This window comes from Macadamia integrifolia, chromosome 14, assembly GCF_013358625.1.
Source record: "Macadamia integrifolia cultivar HAES 741 chromosome 14, SCU_Mint_v3, whole genome shotgun sequence".
NCBI classification, from domain to species: Eukaryota; Viridiplantae; Streptophyta; class Magnoliopsida; order Proteales; family Proteaceae; genus Macadamia; species Macadamia integrifolia.
In genome coordinates, this window is record NC_056570.1 from 27454801 (window position 1) to 27476161 (window position 21361).

The 21361-nt window shown below is 35.2% G+C and overlaps 2 protein-coding genes across 2 annotated transcripts in view; both read left to right on the forward strand.

Moving 5' to 3' along the window:
• The window catches only part of LOC122061847 (amino acid transporter AVT1C-like), a 19070-nt gene extending 9001 nt beyond the window's left edge, over nucleotides 1-10069 (forward strand). Inside the window, exons 6-14 of the mRNA XM_042625349.1 lie at nucleotides 146-169; nucleotides 680-860; nucleotides 1846-2065; nucleotides 2353-2488; nucleotides 3694-3713; nucleotides 3884-4029; nucleotides 4521-4564; nucleotides 4665-4727; nucleotides 9784-10069. Of these exons, the coding sequence (XP_042481283.1) occupies nucleotides 146-169; nucleotides 680-860; nucleotides 1846-2065; nucleotides 2353-2488; nucleotides 3694-3713; nucleotides 3884-4029; nucleotides 4521-4564; nucleotides 4665-4727; nucleotides 9784-9879 (930 nt within the window). The 3' untranslated portion in view covers nucleotides 9880-10069. The remainder of the gene's footprint in view (nucleotides 1-145; nucleotides 170-679; nucleotides 861-1845; nucleotides 2066-2352; nucleotides 2489-3693; nucleotides 3714-3883; nucleotides 4030-4520; nucleotides 4565-4664; nucleotides 4728-9783) is intronic.
• A 5138-nt stretch (nucleotides 10070-15207) lies between these two features.
• Nucleotides 15208-21287, forward strand: LOC122061947 (probable receptor-like protein kinase At2g42960). The gene is made up of 8 exons (XM_042625539.1): nucleotides 15208-15765; nucleotides 16325-16999; nucleotides 17101-17205; nucleotides 17844-17966; nucleotides 18055-18225; nucleotides 18416-18545; nucleotides 20117-20329; nucleotides 20883-21287. Exons 2-8 carry the CDS (start codon nucleotides 16350-16352, stop codon nucleotides 21006-21008), a joined length of 1518 nt encoding a protein of 505 aa, XP_042481473.1. The 5' UTR covers nucleotides 15208-15765; nucleotides 16325-16349; the 3' UTR covers nucleotides 21009-21287.
• The last annotated feature ends 74 nt before the right edge of the window (nucleotides 21288-21361 follow it).

Below are 21361 nucleotides of genomic sequence, written 5' to 3' on the forward strand. Positions count from 1 at the left end.
GGGGGGGGGGGGGGTTGGTGGTGGTGTACCAGGTGTTTGTTTTTTAGCGGAGGTGTTGTTTCTAAAATTTTCTTTTTCTTAAATTGGGTACTATTAAGATGATAGTGGCTCACACTTTTCCTCTCCTATGTTATTTTGGGTGCAGATAATTCTCTACGTGGAACTCTATGTGAGTATACTGAACTCAATATTTGTTTCTCGATTCAAGTTTGTGGAATTGCAATAAAAAGTCTCTCATTCTTCATAACTAGGAAAATTATTCAGAAAGCACATTCTGAGGTGCTCCAGCACTTTGCATTGGAATTATAATCCGGTAGCGGGTATCACGTTGGCTCGTGATGTTTGTATCACTTCTCCACATCTAGATTTAGAAATTATCTACAACTGCACAAGAATGTAAGAATGTCATAGGATGTGAAAATACTGCTTATCACTTGAGCATTTATTAATCAACCATGACATGTCAATGGATAATGACATGTACTACTCAGCTTGATATGAGTGATTGATCAGTTTTGTTCGATAGCATCTATGCTGCGTCTATTGTACTGGAGGAAGCAGTGTCATACGTGATGCTCCCTTCCTGTCAACAATTAATTTTTTAAATTTACTTTTCCATTTCTAGCATTCTTTCATCGCCAATCTAATTTTCATTTATATAACATTGTTTTCATTGCAGGCCTGTTGTGTTGAGTATATAATTTTGGAAAGTGATAACTTGTCATCATTGTTCCCAAATGCACATATAAGCATAGGTAGCGTTATGTTGGATTCCCACCATCTTTTTGCATTGATGGCCACCCTTGCTGTTCTTCCTACTGTGTGGCTTCGGGACCTTAGTGTTCTCAGTTACATTTCAGGTCAGTCGCAATTGTAGTTAAGATCCACAGTCTGAGCTTCAGCGTATAAGTACTTTACTAGCTTTCACAAGGCACCAGCAATTAGATTAATTATTCTTCAATCTTGAGTACTGGTGGAATTGTGGAATTTATGTTTTAACTGTGGACAATCATACAACTTCTCCTTTGACGAAAAGCAGATTCTAAATATTCATTTTTCCCCTTCTATAGTAAACACGATTCATTTTACTAGAGTAACCAACATGGGGTATTTAGTGAATAAATGGAAGTATTATTGAATCCAGTTTTGTTTAGGAAAATCTCTAGACAGGTGATCAATCTGATGTCCTATATGTGTCTGACCTTCGGCACCCCAGTCTAGTAGTTCCAAACTGATGCCTTCTAAAAACTCTTACTTCTTGTACTAGCAGCAAGGAATCATAAGTAATTAAATGTATTTAAAAAAAGCACATAATCCTTATATTAAAAGCATCTGTCATAATACAGAGGATCTCATAACAACATTTAATAGGTATGACCAAGGAGTTTCATAGATTTCCCTCCCCTGCCCCCTAAAAAATAAAAAGTTAGATTATGTTAACTAATCAAAATTTATTTCATTCCTTTGGACAATTGAGAAGTTTTCATATTTGTTTCATAGAAAAGCTTACAATTCAGATGACAATAAATTATTCTATCATGCTGAATTGATCTAGCAAATCTCCTATGAAGTGCCCATGATGCCAAATTCACTGTGCACATGAAAATATGTCCTGATTCAGGCTTAAGGACCACTGTTAACTAGATGACAGTAAATTATTCTATCATGCTGAATAGATCTAGCAAATCTCCTACAAAGTGCCCATGATTCCAAATTCACTGTGCACATGAAAATATGTCCTGATTTCAGGCTTAAGGACCACTGTTAACTTTTCTTAGTAATGTTATCAAAGTTGTGCTCAATGCCTTTGGATGCTATTTAATTATGTTTGTTCTCTCGTTCCAGCTGGGGGAGTCGTTGCTTCTATATTGGTTGCTCTCTGCTTGTTCTGGGTGGGACTGGTGGATCAAGTTGGCTTTCAGAACAAAGGGACTACGCTAAATCTCTCAACCTTTCCAGTTGCAATTGGCCTTTATGGTTATTGCTACTCAGGACATGCTGTCTTCCCAAATATTTATACTTCAATGGCAAAACCAAACCAATTTCCTTCTGTTCTCCTAACAACGTAAGCTTGCTGCTTTCAACCATTCCATGTAAATTGAAGTTTGAAATTAGAAAATCATTCTTTATTTAATTTGTGTTTCCATACCACAACTGATGCCCCCTGTTTTATCTCATGAACTGCATCATCACCCCAATTTGTGCCATAGAACTGGGGAAATATTGACCAGTTATTTGCTTTACTTACCCAACCATTCCTTATAGGGAAAGACTTGCTAGTTTGGCTATTTTATTAGTTTTGGTTTATAATTTCACTCCTTATTCCTTGCAATTCTTCAAAATTACTTGCAGCTTTGGTCTCTGTACATTGTTGTATGCTGGAGTTGCTTTGATGGGATACAAAATGTTTGGGGAGTCGATACAGTCACAATTCACTCTTAACTTGCCCCATGATTTAGTTGCATCAAAGATTGCTGTTTGGACTACGGTATACCCCTGATCTCCTTGGTATAATTTCTCTTTTCTTTTATGAATATCTGAAGAGTTATACATTACATCTGAAACATTGATGGAGCTCGAGTAATTTCTCCACTGATCCCTGGGCAGAGTGTTTAGGTACACAATCTTCATTTTGTGACATATCATTGGTCTTGGAAAGTACTTTTGGCTTGCTGAAATTTGATTTTATTTTTTTGAATGGACAATTGAAGAACATTATAAAAAAATTTGGAAGTCAACTGTACTTATAGTGCATGAAAAGAAAATTTTTGCTTTACCTTGCCCATACTAAAATTTTGACCCAGAGATTGGGTTGTAGCCAAGGTACCAAACATGTGACAAAGGGTAAAAACAATCTGATCTTTATTTCTTTGGGTTTGGAGGGGGGTGATTCATTCATGGTCTTGTGTTCAGCTCGAATTTCTCATGCTCGTTGTTTAATCCAAGGTGTAGCCCATCCATAATTCACGATTCATAAATTGGCTACTGTATCCAGGTACAGAGTCAATCAGCATCATTCACTTAGTTCATGATTTTGATTCATTAAGTTTAGGAGGTCCATCAGGCTAGACAACAAGAATAATGCTATAGAGACCACCCTCATCTAGAAACCGCCAACTGTTCACACTGCATTTCGACTAAGAGAACTCATAGAAAGGCCATAGGACTGCTTCAATCCTTAATGGTGGTGGGTCAAGAGCCAGTCAATTAGCAGTAATTTCTTTAGCATTTCTCAGGTTAACAATGTTGATTTGCCACTTTCATAAACTTGATCTGTGTCAATGGAGAAAGTTTGTTTAACTCATTAACTATACTAATCATATTAATAGATCTGTGTCATGTCCTTATCTGTGCTAAATAAGTCCAAAAACTTGATTTGCCTGGTTTACTTTTTAGGAAAAGAATCGCAGTGTATTGACAATCAGTTGAAGTAGATCGATTGATGATTTGACTGGCAATTGTGACTACATTCCACCATGTTTTGAACATCTCCAGTTTATTATATGGGATGAAAACTTATCAAAGAGATGAAATTTGTTGAGGTTCAAGGTTGTAACCAAGCACATAGATTTTTGAGGATTAAGGCGGAAATCTTGATTAAAACTTGAAAGTTTCATATATTGTTAAGTGTTTTATACTGTTAATCTTGAAATTTGGGCACTAATATTCTTTGGGAAATTTTATTCTTTGCAGGTGGTTAACCCATTCACTAAATATCCTTTTCTCTGAAATTATCAGATTATGTATACTAGTAGTTTTAAAAGGTGACATTTGGGCAAAGTCAAATTTCTCCCAGATTTTAACAGAAAGAAATATTTCCTCTTCTGTTTACATGCTAAAAAGAGAACAGTTTTATATTCTTTTTTCCTTGACTGAGATTTACGTATGCATTAACCATTACCCCTGTGGCTATGAGTTTGGAAGAGCTGATACCATCCAACCATCGTAAATCTCACATGTACGCAATCCTCATAAGGACAGCTTTGGTGATCTCTACATTGCTTGTGGGTCTCTCAATCCCTTTCTTTGGTAAGTTTCTTTCAGTTTCTTCTCATATTAAAGTTTCGGAAAGTCAATATCATACTACATTGGAAACAAAACGCTTCATTGTTGTACCTTCATTAAAGGGCCTGTTTTATATTGAAGTAGGGGATACTGTTGAAGTTCTCCAATGCCCTTGTGCTTGGCTAAAACCCTTTTATTTTAGTTTTTATTTGGCAATTTGAAAATTTTTGGGGGGTTACCATGTTGCAATAAAATTGCAAAATCAAAATATGTACCTTGTGGCTAAGTTATTGTCCAAACTGTATAACTTACTTGTGAATTGTAGCTGCACCTTGTTGCAAGCATTGTTGGCCACTATGTGTGAGTAACATGGCATCCATTTGAGATTTTGAACAGGATAAGTTTGTCCCTCTGACTAGGAGCTCAAAATCATGCTAACTTTTTTGTTGTCAAACTTTGGAAACAAATGAATACTTTCATCAAATTGCAATTAATACCTTTATTATCATCTTCAGGTCTCGTGATGGCACTGATTGGATCTTTGCTTACCATGCTTGTGGTGAGTTCTCTTTTGTTTCTTTACAGGATTATTCTTTTGTGTAAGTCGATGATTATTGAAATTGTGTTAGATAATCAATTTATACTTTTTTCTTTGATAGACTTTGATACTTCCTTGCGCTTGCTTTTTGAGTATCCTAAGGGGTAAAGTAACCCGATTGCAGGTACAATCCTATCTACTCACCAAATTTAAATTAACTTATGATATTTATTTTATTGGGAATCTAAAACTCACCAGTAAAATAGTCATATTGAAAAATGCTTAAATTTTACACATGTAAACCATAACAACAAAGTTCTAGCTCCTTTGTCTTCCTCTAATTTTTTGTTAATATAGCATATTGTGACAGTTTTATTTTAAATGTATTGTCACATGTTGTATATATTTCAATGCTTTAACAACTAAAATATTGCAAGGAGGTATGAGATAGAATTTTATAAGAGTCTGACAGCTATGGAAATTGATACCGAGTGCCTGTTAGATCTTTTAATTGATGGTTCCTCATAAATTTTTTTTTTTTACTTAGAGAGGTGATTGGATTGGAGATTCTTTCTTGGAGACATTTTCAACATGTAATAGAAGTAGTGCAACTTTCACACTAAACAGATAATAAAAAAAATAAACAACCATTGTATAAATCTTATAAAATCCAACATGCACATCTCTTAAAGAAAACATTTAAGTTAGGCTCCAATGCTAAATTTCATCTCCACAAGTTGGATAGCAAATGGGTAATCATAGGGTGCATATATGCTCCTAATCTCTATGGTAGATTTGTTGTATGTATTTTCAGTATTTGCATATGTCGAAAGGATGTATGACTATTCATCCTTATGATGGAATCTTTTTTCAATGTACAATCTCATTGACAGAAAAATGATTATGATCAATAAAAGAGTCTACATTTGAAAAATCACTAGGTTCATCAATTTGGTTTCATGTGTTAGAACATAGAGTCAATATGATACATCCATGAAAATAGAGAAATAATGGAAGACCTTATATTTCTTAGTTGAAGGAATGAATGCTAAAGCATAACGGTTATCATTGTGATGAACAACATGAGGGGAAAATTTTATAGTGTCCGTCACAGTTATCAACATTAATTCCTTCAACTAAGAAATATAACTATATAAAGTCCTTTACTATTTCCCTTTTGATTCACATAGATGCATTATACCAGCTCTATGTTATGACACATGTGATCAGATTGAAAAACCTAGTGATTTTCAAACGTATAGTCTTTTATTGGTCATAGTCATTTTCTATCAATTGGATTTTGCATTAGAAAAAAAAAAATAATCATATGGATGGATAATCATATATTCTTTCTACATATGCAAATAGTGAGAAATTACATATCAAAAATCTCTTCCAAGATTATCAGATCTTATACACTGATTATCCATTTACTAATCAACTTATGAAGATAAGGGGATATTTAACTTTGTGATTGCAACTGAATTGTTTTTTGAGAACTTGTGCAATTGATTTTAGATGATTTATACAAGCGAGTCTCAAAATGACATCTCTATTGGTGTAATTAGAACTTGACACCTTCATTTAATTGCCCCTTATCTTATTCCTAAAAGCATTTAATGTTGTTTTTTTTATGAGGGTAAATTTATCATTTCATATTGAAACTATATGAAATTAGTTTCAACTTTTGAAAACTACTTTTTTACCTCTCTATTAAATACTACATTAAATACATTTTTGGGAAGCAAAGCAAGGTGTAAAAAATAAGGTTTCAAATCTATCAACACCATAGGAGATGTCAATAAGAAAAATCCCTTTATAAAATAGTTGTCTACCCTTAATTATTTCTTGCGTGTGAAAACTGCACTGTTTTGGATTGTTACGTTGTTGGAGATTGTTACATTATAAGAAAATAAATTATGTAGGATTGTTATGTTGTAAGAGATTGTTGTACTATTTTGGATTATTATGTTGGATTTTTTTGCACTACAAAAACAAAATGAAGTTGGAATATATTACAATGTGCCCCATGATGTGCAAGTTGAGGCACTTTGTGCACTAGATAAGGATAATAAGAAAACTCTGATTGGAGAAATTTAAACTACATGCAATGTTGGTTCTTCACTTAACCCTTAGGACAATGGAATCTCTATAGGTCATTTTTCAAGTCTCCACTAGCCATCTGTAGGTGAAATGTTTAACAGAAAAATGGAGATGGAGTTGATGATGACTTGACAGAGTTTTTTCAGTTTGAATAACGTTGCCTTTGATTTTGTTCAAACTCTTAGTTTTATTCGAATAATGTGGTCTGCTTCCAGTTATAGTCCAAATTACTATAATCCTAGTTATTATAAATTGAGGAACAAATTGATGCAAGCGGCAAAGAAGAATTTTGAAACTATGTTTCTTCAGTTAAGAAGTCATGGTCCGTTTCAAGATGCAAAATAATCTGATGTGTGGACTGATATGAAGGATCATGCATTTATTGACGCTCCTCCTTACTCATTAAGGGGGCTATTTTCTCAATTCCTTTGAGTATTCTGATGTCTCCATTACAAAATTACTTCTTAAGGACATTCTCTAACATGTGATATAAGAAATAGTACAGCTTTTACACAAAATAGATTGTCAATAATAAAGGACAATGTGAAATCTTCTAAAATCCAAATGCACATCTTTTCAAGGAAAATTTTAGTTACACTCATAAATACTTGATACCCCCTCATCTCCACAAGTTTATTTGCAAATAGATAATAATTAGGTGTATATGTTTCTAATCTCTTATTGGAAATTTGTTGTATGCATTTTTCAGTATTTCCATTTGTAGATAAAACGTATGACTGTCCTCGATCTCTGTGGCAATGATATCTATATATATATATTTGAAGAATCATTTGCTTTGTCAATTTGTTTTCATGTGTTAGAACCTAATGTCAGTATGAATCCATAAGAATTACTAAAGAAATAGTACAGAACTTTATATTTTTAAGTTGAAGTAATATATGCTAAAGCATATTGGTCATAACCATAACAAACACAATGAGATGGTGTCCATCACGGTTGTGACTGATATGCTTTAGCATCTATTCTTTCAACAGATTAATATAATGTTCTATACTATTTTCATGGTCATTTTATAGATGCATCATAATGCCTACCATAGGTTTTTACACATGGAACTAGATTGACGACAAACCTAATGATTTTTCAAACATATATTTTTTTTCCATTGATTATTGTCATCATTCTGTCAATGAGATCATGTATTGAAGAAAAATGATCATATGGATTGATGGTCATATATTGTTTCTACATACTGTGAAATTCCATATCACATATCTAAAGAAGAGTATAATAGAACTTATACATTTGATGATTACTCATTTCATAATCAGCTTGTGTAGAGGAAGTGTATTTAGTTTTGTGAATGCAATTGAAACGTTTCATGAAAGGGTATGCATTTGGATTTTAGATTATTTATACAGGGGAATGTCTAAGTGACACCTCTGTTGGTGTATTTAGAATTTGACACCTTTATTTAATTCCCCTTATCTTATTCCCAAAAGCATTTAATTTTTTTTTTCAATGACGGTATATTGATGATTTCACAATATTGGAACTGCATTAATTGAGTTTTAACTTTTAAAAACTCCTTTTTTACCCTATAGTAAATATTTTATTAAATAACTTTTGGGAATCAAAATAAGGGGGGAAAATAAGGTTATAAATCTATTAATGCCAATAAGAAAATCCCTTTAAACAATGGTTGCTTACTATTGGTTATTTGTTTCGTATGAAATTGCACTATTTTGAATTATTATATTGTTGGAGATGCACTATAAGAAAGGAAATTATTCTATCACCCATGGATGAAATGACAAGTGTGGCTTGTATATAAATTTAACTGGATATACTTTTTAAATTAAGACTAAATCAAGTACAAAGCCTTTAAAAGCTGGTGGCTTTTTCATTTATGTCTCCCATGTGTTTATCGTTTCGAATGGAAGGATGGAAATTTCATCCTCCCATAAGTCATTCTAGTCCAGTTTATTCTTTTATGCTTAGTTAAAAAATTTCCAATTAGAGATGTTCCCCCTATATTTTATAGGGAAATTCTTCTTCACCCTACGGTAAAGAAGTCGTACAGCCGTTGTTGGTCTTAAATTTCTGCCCTTATTTACGAATGGTCAAAATTATAATCCCCCCCCCCCAATTGTTGCACAATACCCTCTTAACACCATTCAAAAGTTGTGGCTGAAGGAAAACTCAGTGTGCTGATTCAAATAGGATAGCAATAGCGAATGTTGACACTTAAGTCTCTTTTCCATTTTTGTTGCATGGTTATGAAATTTAAGATGCTTTTATTGGTAGACAAGCTACCCATTTGAATGAAGTGTTTTTGTTACCTTGTCTTTTAGAATTAAACTGTGGAACTTATTGCTTGAGGCTGGTTGGAAATCCTATGAATATCATTTTTAAGTTTGCTTTAGCATTACATTTGGAAAAGCAACTTCTTTATTGCATTTGATATGCATTCTAAGTCGAAGATGCATTCCAAAAATCATATCAAACACAACCTTAAATTCAAAATGTCAACTAATGATTCCAAATGCTTCCAAAGTATTCTTGTATAGTTCATTCATTCTTTTTGATAAGTTGTATAGTTCATTCTCTTTAACCACGATTTAGAGTCAAAATCTTTAAGGGGTGGGGTGCTTGGGGCTCACAAAATGCTGAGATTGATTAGGTGAGATGATAATTATACATTATGTAAATAGTGGGTCTAGATCTTTAAGATCATGGGTGGAAAGCTAAGGTTGCATTTGGTATGATTTCTTGGAATACATACTAAACACAGCCTAAAATAAACACATTATCATTTTTATCTTTTTTTTTCCTGGGTGCTATATCAAGTTCTATGTATACAGTATACCTCAATTTCACACTTAACAAAAATATTCAAAGGTCACATAGGACCAAAATTATCGTAACATTTTTAAATTGATTACTTGTTGCACATTGTGACCCGATCACACATAGACAGTTAGTGCCTCCCCCTTCCATCCAGATTAGGGTGTAGATCGGCTTTTAATTCCCATTTGTGGTCTCCATCTTACAAAACTATATTGGGATAAGCCTTAGCCACACTTTCTCCGATTTTTTTTCTTTCCAACTTAACCATTCTAAAATTTTCTTCTAGTGGTGGTTGATCATTAATACTTCTTTATTTCCCTGTGTAGGTATTATTGTGCATTTTGATTATCATAGTAGGCGTTGTATCATCTGCCTTTGGGACAATCTCAGCCATCTCTAAAATAATAGAGAATTTGAGCTGAAGCCACGGAGATCCTCCGACCTGGAAAATTCACCTGGATTATCTATACAAACTTATAATGATGTTTTATTTTCCATTTTGCTGTGAATTTTGAATGGTGAGGAAACATTTTTTATTGAAGGCTTTGAAAATAGGTTATTGAAAGAGTTGTTATAATATCTTTTTTTAATGAAATCAAATCTTAATTAATATAAGATTGTCTTACAAAACAAGGAATTGCAACTGACTATCAGCTGCCAAGAAACTATTAACAAAAAGATGGAGGGGATGAGTCACATACGGCAAAACTGGCCAGAGCTACAACCAAAAGCTGCAAGATGATCAGTTAATGAGTTGTAATCATTTGATAATGTGGAGATTTTGGCGTGTTGGAACCTATTAGTTGGTCTAGGCCCTTGTTTGGGTATCCCCTTGTAGTTGTTGGAAGATCAAGGACTTTCAAAAGGACAATAGTAGAAAAAAGTTGCTTTAGCTTAAATGATCTACTTGTGTCTATGGAATGAAGTTGCTTGTGTCATGTGGTAAGCCAGACAGGGCGCTGACATTTGGTGGACATGTAGACCCCAAGTACCGATGTCAAGTTTCCGCCCAAATAGATTTTGTCAATAGGTTAAATAAAGCATTGAAAATTTTAGGTCTACCCCGAAGTTGCATGAACTTTTGAGAGTTTATATGGGCATACATGGGCTGAAAGATAAGGCATTACATGGGGGGAACTATTAGGAGTTTGCATGGACATACAGGGGTAGAAGGGTAAGCCATTACATGAGAGGATAAGTAGGTATGCCACCCAAGTATCTCTAAGCAACTAGAGCGAAAATAGGAAAAATCATATGAAGTCGAGTGGCAGATTTTTCTGCACCTCTAGTATATTAGCAACATATAAAGTTTAGTCGCACAATCTTAAAACTTTGATACGCTCTCCATATCTAGTCCTTGCATAGCTTTTGGAAGATGATGTCTATACAGTAATTGCACACAAGCTTGAAGAACCAGTTGAGAAATAACTAACATCAGCAATGAAGAAAGCTAATGTGTTAGTCAACATAGCCATCAGATAATAACACGGCCCAATTGATTTTTGCAGCAATATATCATGTTCTGGTAGATAATTGGTCCAGGATTCGAACATTTTGTGTGCAAACCATCTGGTTTCTTTATGCCATTTGGCATAGAATAGAAGTGTTCCTGTGGAGATCAACCATGATTTTTCATTAATCTAAGGGGTCTGGATAATCATCAATAATAGATCCTTAACTGAATGAGCCTTCAAAAATTCTCTGTGGATCCCTAATGATGATGCTGTCTCAAGAAAGAAAGGGAATGCTAAAGAAGTTTCTTGCCGAACACCACATAAAGGGTAAAACCTGAGGTATATTTTCTCAATGGTTCTCTTGGGGTTTAAGCCAAGGATTTTAAACTTGGAATCAGGGTCGAATTAGCTTCTGTCAATTTTGATTCGGATTGGATTAGAAACCATCCCAAAAACTTTAGAATTGCCCCCTCAAATCTAAAACCCAGTGATCTGATCCCAAAAATCCTAGAACTGGCTGCTCCAGAACATCTAGAATCAGAATCGATCACAGCCTATTCGACCAATCTCATTTAAATTTTTGAAACGGGGGTTTAAATCCTACATGAATGTTTTATATTTTTTACCTTTTGAAATGGAAAAACAAATCTGAATCAGATTATAGTACTATGAGAGTAAATTAATAGATGTTTACCTGGCCCTCTATTCAAATTTATTAAGGGGAAAAAGAGGAGAAAAATAACATAATCCATGAGCTTCCTTTAAAGATCAACTAAACACCATCCCCTGCTCAAGTTTCAGTGCCCAAAGCAAGAGAGATCAACCAAAAGAGATGGCCTCCAGTCATTTTATAACTATCAGGAAAAAAAAAAAACTAAGTCATGACTCAGAAAGCATATTCCCTACGACTCAGGAAGGTATCTGTTCCAAGTTCCAACCTTCACAGTTTGTTTTCTTAGTTCATCAAGCATGGTTTTAAGACTAAAACAATGAACAACAACCAGTGGCATTGGTTAGGGGCACAATGCACATAGAAAAATCACTTCTGATTGTTAATATAGACACTTAATAGTATATAAGAGATGGTGGCCTGTTGGGAGACAATGAGCTTCTTCTGCGGCTTCCTTTGCCAAAACTTCCAACATTATTGATGCAAATGCAAAAAATAAAAATTAAAAAAGGGAAGAAGTATAGACATATGAATTGGATGATGATTAGAAAATGGAATAATAAAAGAAATCAAATCCAAATCTAAATCTCTACATCTAAGGTGATTTGATGTTATAATTAGACTCCTAAAATATTGAGTCTCGTCATTAACTCATGTCCAGTGTTAGATCCATTTGATTAAGGGGTTCTTTCATATGAATGTTACAATGTTTATTTATAGTAGTTGGCAGTTGAATGAACCTATGGCTACTTCCTACTGGTTTCTAAATTTCTTGTTTTAATGGAACAAAACCAAGCTGAAGCAGGGTTAGATACTTAGATCAGTTTGAAGACCAATCTGCCCTCTCGGTCACTAGAAACTCTTGACTTTGAACGCTCATTTCTCAATGTAAGTATAGTCTATTCTCCCACTTGGGCGGACTGTAAATCATGTTAAACTGATTCTGTAACCAAACCTTCTCGTCTTCTATAAGAAAGATCTCAATCCTTCCCTTTCAAGAAGGTTCCGTTTAACACATCTTGGCCTAGCAGGAAGAGTAGGCAACGAAGTTGTCGGTTGAAGGTGCTCTCTTTTCTACTCGGTCACATTAGATTTTAAAGATTGAAGCAGCCCTTTCTAAATTCCCACTAGTTTTATTCTCTCCCCCCAACTTGGAGTTTGTTACAATGTCTCATTGTTTATGAGCACCTCTCTATGTTTCATGTTTTGAATGACAAGTTGTCTTTATGTCTTATTAAAAAATAAAGCCAACTTTCATGGCCGCGGCTCATGCTTAGCACACACACACTTAATTTTCAATTACCTGTTCACTTGTTTATTAGTTGTGATGCTTATTGATTTGGTTTTTTCATTTTTTGGGTGGGTGATTGGAATATTCTCAATGTTATTCACGTTTGGACTATAGAATAAATGCTTCATAACTATAAAGGCCAAAGGAGGAGTTGATCATTGCTCTAAAAAAAATGGCCAAATGAGTAAGTGGAGATATAAGAAACCATGGTAGGTGACTCGGTGATGTGTAATAGAATGTAAGGAAAATTCTTATTTACTATATCCTAGCATTTTTTATTTTTTATTTTATTCTTAGATCCTATGTTCATATATGGCTGTGAGGATGGTTCTAAGAATGTGAATTGGATCGTTGAGTTCGGTTAAATCGGAATTGACTATCTCTATTTAAAAAAATGGGCATTTTCTTTACTAGATTCAAATCGATACTGCCGGAATTGAAATTGGTGGAAGTTGATTCAGTTGTTGATTCTGCTTCCTTGAATAATGGTTATGAGCAAGGATTTAGGCCCTCTTTGGTATCATTTTTCTTTTTGATTTTTACCTAATTAACAAGTCATTAATGAAAACCATTTTTTATCAAAACATAAAAATGGTTTGGTAATTATTTGACAAAATTAGTTTTTTGTGAGAAATAGTTTAGTATCTCTATGTGTAAAATGGTTTTTTGAAGGAGTGGGTGAAGAGATTTCCTTCACACATCTGCTTTATAACTCTCTTTTTCCACTTTGAACTGAAGAAAATGGGACAATAAGCTTAGATTTATAATTACAAAGAAAATGACTACTTTATCCCTTCATCTTGGGACTTTAAGCACGTGCTCATTAAAGTTCAGCGCAAAAATAAATGAAAATCAATTTTAGCCAAAACACATAAATGACTCTTGATCTCTTTTTGGATTTTGTATTTTATCATTTAAAAAAAAAAAAAAAAAAAGACCCATAAATGATGCCAACTGTAGCCAAAACCAAAGTCAAAAAGAAAAATGATACCAAAGAGGGTCTTAGTTATCGGTACTGATATTGATACGATGTCAATTCAGAATTTGTATATCGATATGGAATCTGGATCGATCAATATTACCCTTATTTTTCATAAATATTAGATTTTATTGACAATTTTACCCCTGATACCTTACTCGATCCCAAATTGGCCAGTTATTGGGGTCAGTCTCAGCCGATCCAATACCAATACTTAAAATCGTGGCTGTGAGACCAAGGTTTTGGTATTGGAAAAGGGGTAAAATCATAAAAAATAAAAAATAAAAACATTTTTTTAATGAAAAATAATGGTAAAATTGACCGATCCAAGTCAATACATTATCCAAATTGATATCAACTAAGACCGATTCTTGAGATTTAAATCCCTATCTTGAATATAGAAGTGATTTTATTGAGATTGAAAAGAGCTAAAAAATCTAGGGATAAACCTAAAATGGCTACAAAAGAAGTACAAAGGAAAGACATGTATAAAATACTATTTATAACAAATAAGATTTTTTTAATATTAGAAAAAAGAATAATTTTTTTTTTTAATAGATATGATTAAAGAAAAAAGATCCATATAGCCTCAACTTATTTAGTTGAGAAAAAAAACTTAGCTGACTTGAATTGGGCAAGAAGCATGGTAGTTTGGTGGGTATTTCCTTCACCTTGGGGCTTGGGTGAAAGAAAACTCTCTCCACCCTAGTAATTTGTAAACTTGAGATTAGCTTAACATGATGGACCCTCTGAAAAATTATTACACATGATGCAAGTACCACTTTGGCAGCATATTGGGTGGGGAAACTTGTTAATTTGAAAACTTGATATTAGGTTATTAGGATGGACCCTCTCTGCAAAATAATTACACATGATGCAAGTCCCACTTTAGCAGGTTCTTGAATGGGAAGATTAGGAAAGTCAACCCTCTCAAAACCCATGTTTAACAAAATAATCTAACTTTTAAAATTGTTTTTATTTTATTTTTATTAATCCTTCAAAGTCCAAACACGAGGTAAGTATATTATTATTATTATTATTATTTATCATGGCAGTAGTTTAGGAAAATCTGGCAGGATCCAAATTCCAATTCAAAAGAATTTTACATAAACTGTTTCTATCATAGTAGATTGGATTAGAGATTTTCAGATTAAATTACAGTAATAACACCACATTGATTACCTTCACTCTAATAGCCATCATCATCAATGTTTGTCTTTGATGTTTGACCAGCAAAAGGTCGACTGTTTAATTTGTAAAAAACTTACAAAAAAAGAAAAAGGTTTATTTTTTCCAATTCTTTCAAGTAATGTGTACCCTTTTGGCTTTTTTTAAATTAAATTTCTGATTACCAGTCTTCATCGAAAGTGTGCCATCTAAACAAATCGAGGAAAAGCACAGGAAACCTTCCAATTTTAATGCTTCTCTTTTACTGTTTGTAAAGCATCTCTCAAATCACCAACCACTGATAACTCCATCCCTTCCTATAATCCACACCCAAGTGACCCAACCCCTCCCCCCTCCAAACCCTGAATACCATGACCTGGTGATTCCTGCAAATCCCACCTTCAGCAACAGTAGAGTATTATTGTTGACATCTGGCGTCAGGGTTAGGGTTTTCTGGTAGGGGCAGGTGTGGTGTCAGAAAGCTCCCTCTGAGCTTGGATTCAAAGACACATTACTACCCAACACAGAAAACCCAGAGGCGATACCCAACCAACTGCATGTTTATTTGTTGTTCTTCACAATGAAGTTGATTTGGACCTGCTTTTGGCTTTTTTCAACATGGGTCTGCGCGTTAATTTGATCAGAGATCCGGCGTTTAGGTTCATTTATTTTCCTGCGGGACTAGGTGTGGGGAAGAGAGCTCAGAGATCTGGGCTCTGGAGCATGATCTTGTGAAACCCATCGCAGGTACGAAAGTGACAATCTGTTGAAAAGATTTATCATCTCCACCTCACTTTAGTTTAATTAGACTTTTAGTTTTTGTTTTGGGAAGATATTGCATGACTGGTTATTGGAAATGGGTTGTTTTGGCTCGTTTATTCAGGAAAAGAATTTGAAGAACAGAATGTCTATGCTTTTGTTAGTTTATATTATGCTCTTGATTCATTTTTTGAGTTTGTTTCCGGTTGTCTTGAAACTAGGTACAAGGAAACAGAATTTGTCAAATTCTGTTCCCTTATACTGATCCTTTTCTTCGAGATTGCTAATGATCTATTTATCCTCTCAACCCAAACCCCAAATGCCCTATTTTGGTTTACGCATGAGGTCTATATATGTCAATTTTTGTTCTCCTTCTTAACCTCTTGGCTCTTCTTGCGTCAATAGGAAAAGAATGGAAGCTCAGGCCAGTCCTAGTAGTAATAAAAAGGAAGATCTAAAAATGAAACATTTGTCAGAAAAAAAAAATAGTTTTGGCATATTTGGAAATTGGAATACAATGTCACTCTTCTTGCATTCCGTCTTGTAGGCCTTGACGTCGGTGAGGTGGAAAAATGGTGAATCTTAATGCTGAACTATCCAAGAAAACGGATATATTTGAACTTAAGGTTTGGGTTTTAATTGGGATAGCTGTGGGCGTGTTTATTGTTATCATTCTCTCTGTGCTCTCCTTTTGTCTTACTTCATGGAGGAAATCGAGGAGGTCCATCGATAAGTTCCCCTTCAGCCGAATCCCAGCTGTTTCAAAGGAAATCAAAGAGGTGAAGATGGACCAAATATCAAATAATGATGGGATCATCCTCACCGTTCATGATAAATCTAGTGATAAAGAGTCAGATAAAGTTTTGGTCCATTTGGGTGCGGGAAAAACAAAGAATGGAGATAACAACAGTCGATCCGATTCATTTCACCACCTTGAGAAAGACGGTGCTGGTTCTCAATCTGGAGAAGAAGGGAATTCTGGATCGTATGCTGTCCACAGGCCATCTTCTTCATATCCCATAACTGCTCCGTCACCTCTAAGTGGCCTGCCTGAATTCTCGCACCTTGGTTGGGGCCACTGGTTTACATTGAGGGATCTCGAGCTTGCCACAAACAGATTTTCAAAGGAAAATGTCCTTGGTGAGGGTGGTTATGGAGTTGTCTACCAGGGCTGCCTGATCAATGAGACTCCAGTGGCAGTGAAGAAACTTCTCAACAATCTGTAAGTTCAAAAATATTGTTGTATTCCCAGTTGCATTGAGCTCTTTATTTCTTATTTCATTTTCCGTATACTTACGTAACTTTTTGGATCCTTTCCTATAGAGGCCAAGCAGAGAAGGAATTTAGAGTGGAGGTGGAAGCTATAGGCCATGTGCGTCACAAAAATTTAGTTCGGCTACTGGGGTACTGTGTTGAAGGGACTCACAGGTATGATCCCTTTTCTGTGCTTTTGAGGAACATGGCTAGCATGCATAGTATGCTTATTGATCTGTCTTTCCATCCCCCAAACTTGACACACATGTATGCACGTGTATGTAATGTTGTATGGTAGCAAGGATATTCTTTTATATCCATGAAATGCTATTGTCTCCAAAACCCTTTTCCAAACTGCATGGATCTGGAAGCTTTTGAATGTACTATTGTAATGGAACATCAAAAAGGGCGTACCCGTGCTCAAGGCTCTCGATAATGCGGGTCTGGTGAGGGTCATAATGTATGCAGCCTTACCCATGCTTCGCAGAGAGGTTGTTTCCCGACCTCTCCATGAACATAATTTCTTTAAATAAAAAAAATCAGTACAGATGTTGTGGATGAGTTTACTTAATACCGTAGGAGAACGAACCATGTACTTATTTTACTTTAGCTTTTCTGGAATTAACTACCTAGAACTACTTGTACTGACGTACTGCTCATGTGAGAGAACACCACCATTCACCTACAGTAATGTGTGTTTGAGTGTTTGGTCTGGGAATGGTTATGGTTACTTTTATTAAAATTGCATAGGTTGTTGGTTTATGAATATGTGTTCTGAATGCTTCTGGTTATTTTGTATTAAAATTGTGTAGGTTGTTGGTTTATGAGTATGTCAACAATGGGAACTTAGAGCAATGGCTTCATGGAGCTATGCGTCAGCATGGATATCTTACTTGGGAAGCCCGCATGAAGGTTCTCCTTGGCACCGCTAAGGCGTAAGTTATCATCCATGTCTGGATTTGTGGATTTATTTTTCGCATCCATTTTGATTCATTTTTTAATAGCATTTGATATTTGCTACAGGCTTGCTTACTTACATGAAGCTATTGAGCCAAAAGTGGTGCATCGGGACATCAAGTCCAGTAACATATTGATTGATGATGACTTCAATGCCAAGGTATCTGATTTTGGGCTGGCTAAGCTGCTAGGTGCTGGCAAAAGTCATATCACAACACGAGTTATGGGGACCTTTGGGTAATTAATTTACAATCTACATTTGGTGGATATGTTATGATCATCAGCTTGTTCGCTCTACGATTTTTCTTCAGAAATTATTTATTTGAATGTCAATGTATTTAAAATTCAATTAAGAAGTTGTGAATGCCATGAGTAGAGGAACAATTCTCTCTCTCTCTCATGTATATATTTTTCTTTAATTGTCTAGATATGTGGCTCCAGAATATGCAAATACGGGTCTGTTGAATGAAAAGAGTGACATTTACAGCTTTGGGGTTTTGCTGTTGGAAGCAATTACAGGAAGAGATCCTGTCGACTATGGTCGCCCTGCCCATGAGGTATGCTGAAAGGTTTTGAGGATTGTTTTATGGGATTTTGTTATTTAGCATCCGTATGTGCATATTTCTTCTATTGGGATTTATGGAATATCCATGAAACATCTCAATTTCTTGAGAATTTTGATTTTGAAAATCTTTGAAAAATTCTTGCAAGTTCAGTTATCTTATGAAATATTTTGTAAGTCCAAATTGATCAATCTCTAACCTGATCCACTCTTAGTTGCTCTGGACCCATTGGTGTACTTTCTGAACATCCACAAGCAATAGATGGTTTATATTATCTTGCTTCCTTCTGATTACCCTATAGCTAATGCTCAAATCAGCATACATTCATGCTGTCTTCAGAATAGAGGTTGTGTCTTTATGTTGGGTAAGTGAGGGAAAGTAAAATAAAACATGGCGAAGCCCGACAACTTTCCTTTGTTGTGGTAATCTGTGGCATGTATTTATTGGGTGGTTGGGTGCTGAGCCTGTCCTTGTCCACACCTTTACTCTTCCACTATCACAAAATCCAACCAAATCCCAGGGGAAGTGTTCCACTGATTAAACCTTTGCATCTATTGGCCGAAAGAACTTCCCTTGCTGGGAACTGATGAGACTGTCTTTGCTGGGAGAAAACAATCTGCATGTTGGATTTCCAGACTCTCTTTTGCTGGAGAAACCAAAGGAAATAATCCATCACTGCCACTTCTGTTAATTAATATGATTGTGTTTCTCTTCAGTCTGGAAGATTTGAGTAATGTTAAGGAGTTGTATGAGATCTTGTTGTTGGAGAGAGAGAGAGAGAGGTCAGTAGTTGTTGAAGCAAGAAGCCAAAACAAATCAGAGATTTTGGCTGTTTGAAATACAGAACAGAATTCATCGGCAGCTAGAACTTCATATGGTCAATTCTCGAAGTTTGTGAGCCTAATTATGAGGAAATGAGGAGATAGAGTTCCTTTTTTATTATTTCAGTTCATTTTATTTATTTGAGGGTGTATTTGTGGCCAAGATTGCATAGCCAACCAAATATGACAGGGAAGCTCTACTCACATTCCTTCACTTCACTTTCCCCCACATATGGGAACCCAAATCACTACTCTTGCTGGGGAACCAAATGGAACCTATGCTTTATCCTTTACCCATGTGTCATTACTGCAAACCCTAAGAACTGATTGAACTTGCTTGACCTTTCTTTTCTTGATGAAAAAGCTCTGACTTAGCACTCCTGCTCGATTTTTTTATTTTTTTTGTTGATAAATTCTTAAGGTAATATATATGTCCCAAAGTATCTTTGTGGGAAACAGGTTTGTTCTCAATTGATGAGCATATTAACCAACCCTGTACCCTGAACCCTTATGGACAAGTTGTAGCATGTTGTGGTTTTTAGAGTTCTTTGGAAAAATGCAAGCTTAATTTGGAGACTTGAGCCTTGCATAATTTCTTGGCCCAAACTATGGCAGCCATTTCGTTGGTCCCCCACCCCCCCTCTTCCTCCCTTGAGGCTTTCACTTTTATTTGATAGATATATTTTAAACATTTCATGAATGTAGATGTTTCAATCTCTTCATATGTGATTTGATGGCTTTCAGGTGAATCTGGTTGACTGGCTCAAGATGATGGTTGGCAGTAGGCGCTCTGAAGAAGTTGTGGATCCAAATATTGAGACAAAGCCATCAACTAGGGCCCTCAAAAGAGCCCTTTTGACTGCTTTGAGGTGTGTTGATCCGGACTCAGACAAGAGACCAAAGATGAGCCAAGTTGTTCGCATGCTTGAGTCGGAGGAATATCCTATACCTCGAGAGGTATGCGATATGATATTTCAGATTCCTTAAACATAGAATATAGCAGTGCTTTCACTATGATAGAATTGTTTGCATTTTTATCCTTACCAACATCATTTTCAGAAAAAGAGGTGAGTTGATCCCTTTTTATTTTGAAACATTTGTCTATTTCTTGATCCACGTACAAATTAGTGCAATTTTAAAAGAACCTATTATGGTGCACAACTTGTCAAATTTTATACTTGATGAAAGCCCAACTCTTAAAGCAAGCCTGTAGCCTATAGCAGAAATGTATCAATATTTGCATTTATTTAGATATCTAGGATTCAGATACGTATTGATATTTTGTCTTTGCTATTCTGAATTGATTCTACATTTCTGCCCTTCTACCTCTCTGGGGAGCTCATATCCAACCTGAAATGAGTCTGTTACCTCTTTTATCCAACCAATACAAGCTCCATTGGCTCTTCTTTTGGCTCCACACCCTAAGAAAAGGCCAGGTATATTAGTCAGAGTCATGAATTATACTTCCATTTTGTGATCCTGATTGAGAGCTTTGTTTTGAAATTCTCAGGATAGGAGACACCGAAGGAGTCAAGGGGGTACCATGGAGGTTGATTCCCAGAAAGAGAATTCTGACACTGATAGAAGTGACAATCCGGAACTCAGGTTTGATAACAGAAGGAACAACCGGAAGTAATTGTAGCAGTGGAGGATGGTAATTACATTTTTTTTCTTTCCCATTTTCGAGCTTTGCCTGCATGAGATTGGACGAAAAGGGAAAGGGTGGATGATGAGCAGTGAAAGCGGAATATTATTGGCTCTTGGGTTACTCTTTTATTGTAGATTTTGCAGAGGATTGTTGTGTATTATAGGTGTTACAATGAAGAACCCAAATCATTGTTTAGTGTGTAGTGTGTACAGATGCTTGTAGCTCATGGAAGATTTTTATAAAATGATCTTGCTATTGAAAATGAAACATTTGCTGCAGATCTAGCATGCTCTTCCTTCCCCATTATGTTTATCTGGATCTCACTGGGGAAAGTTTTTGTG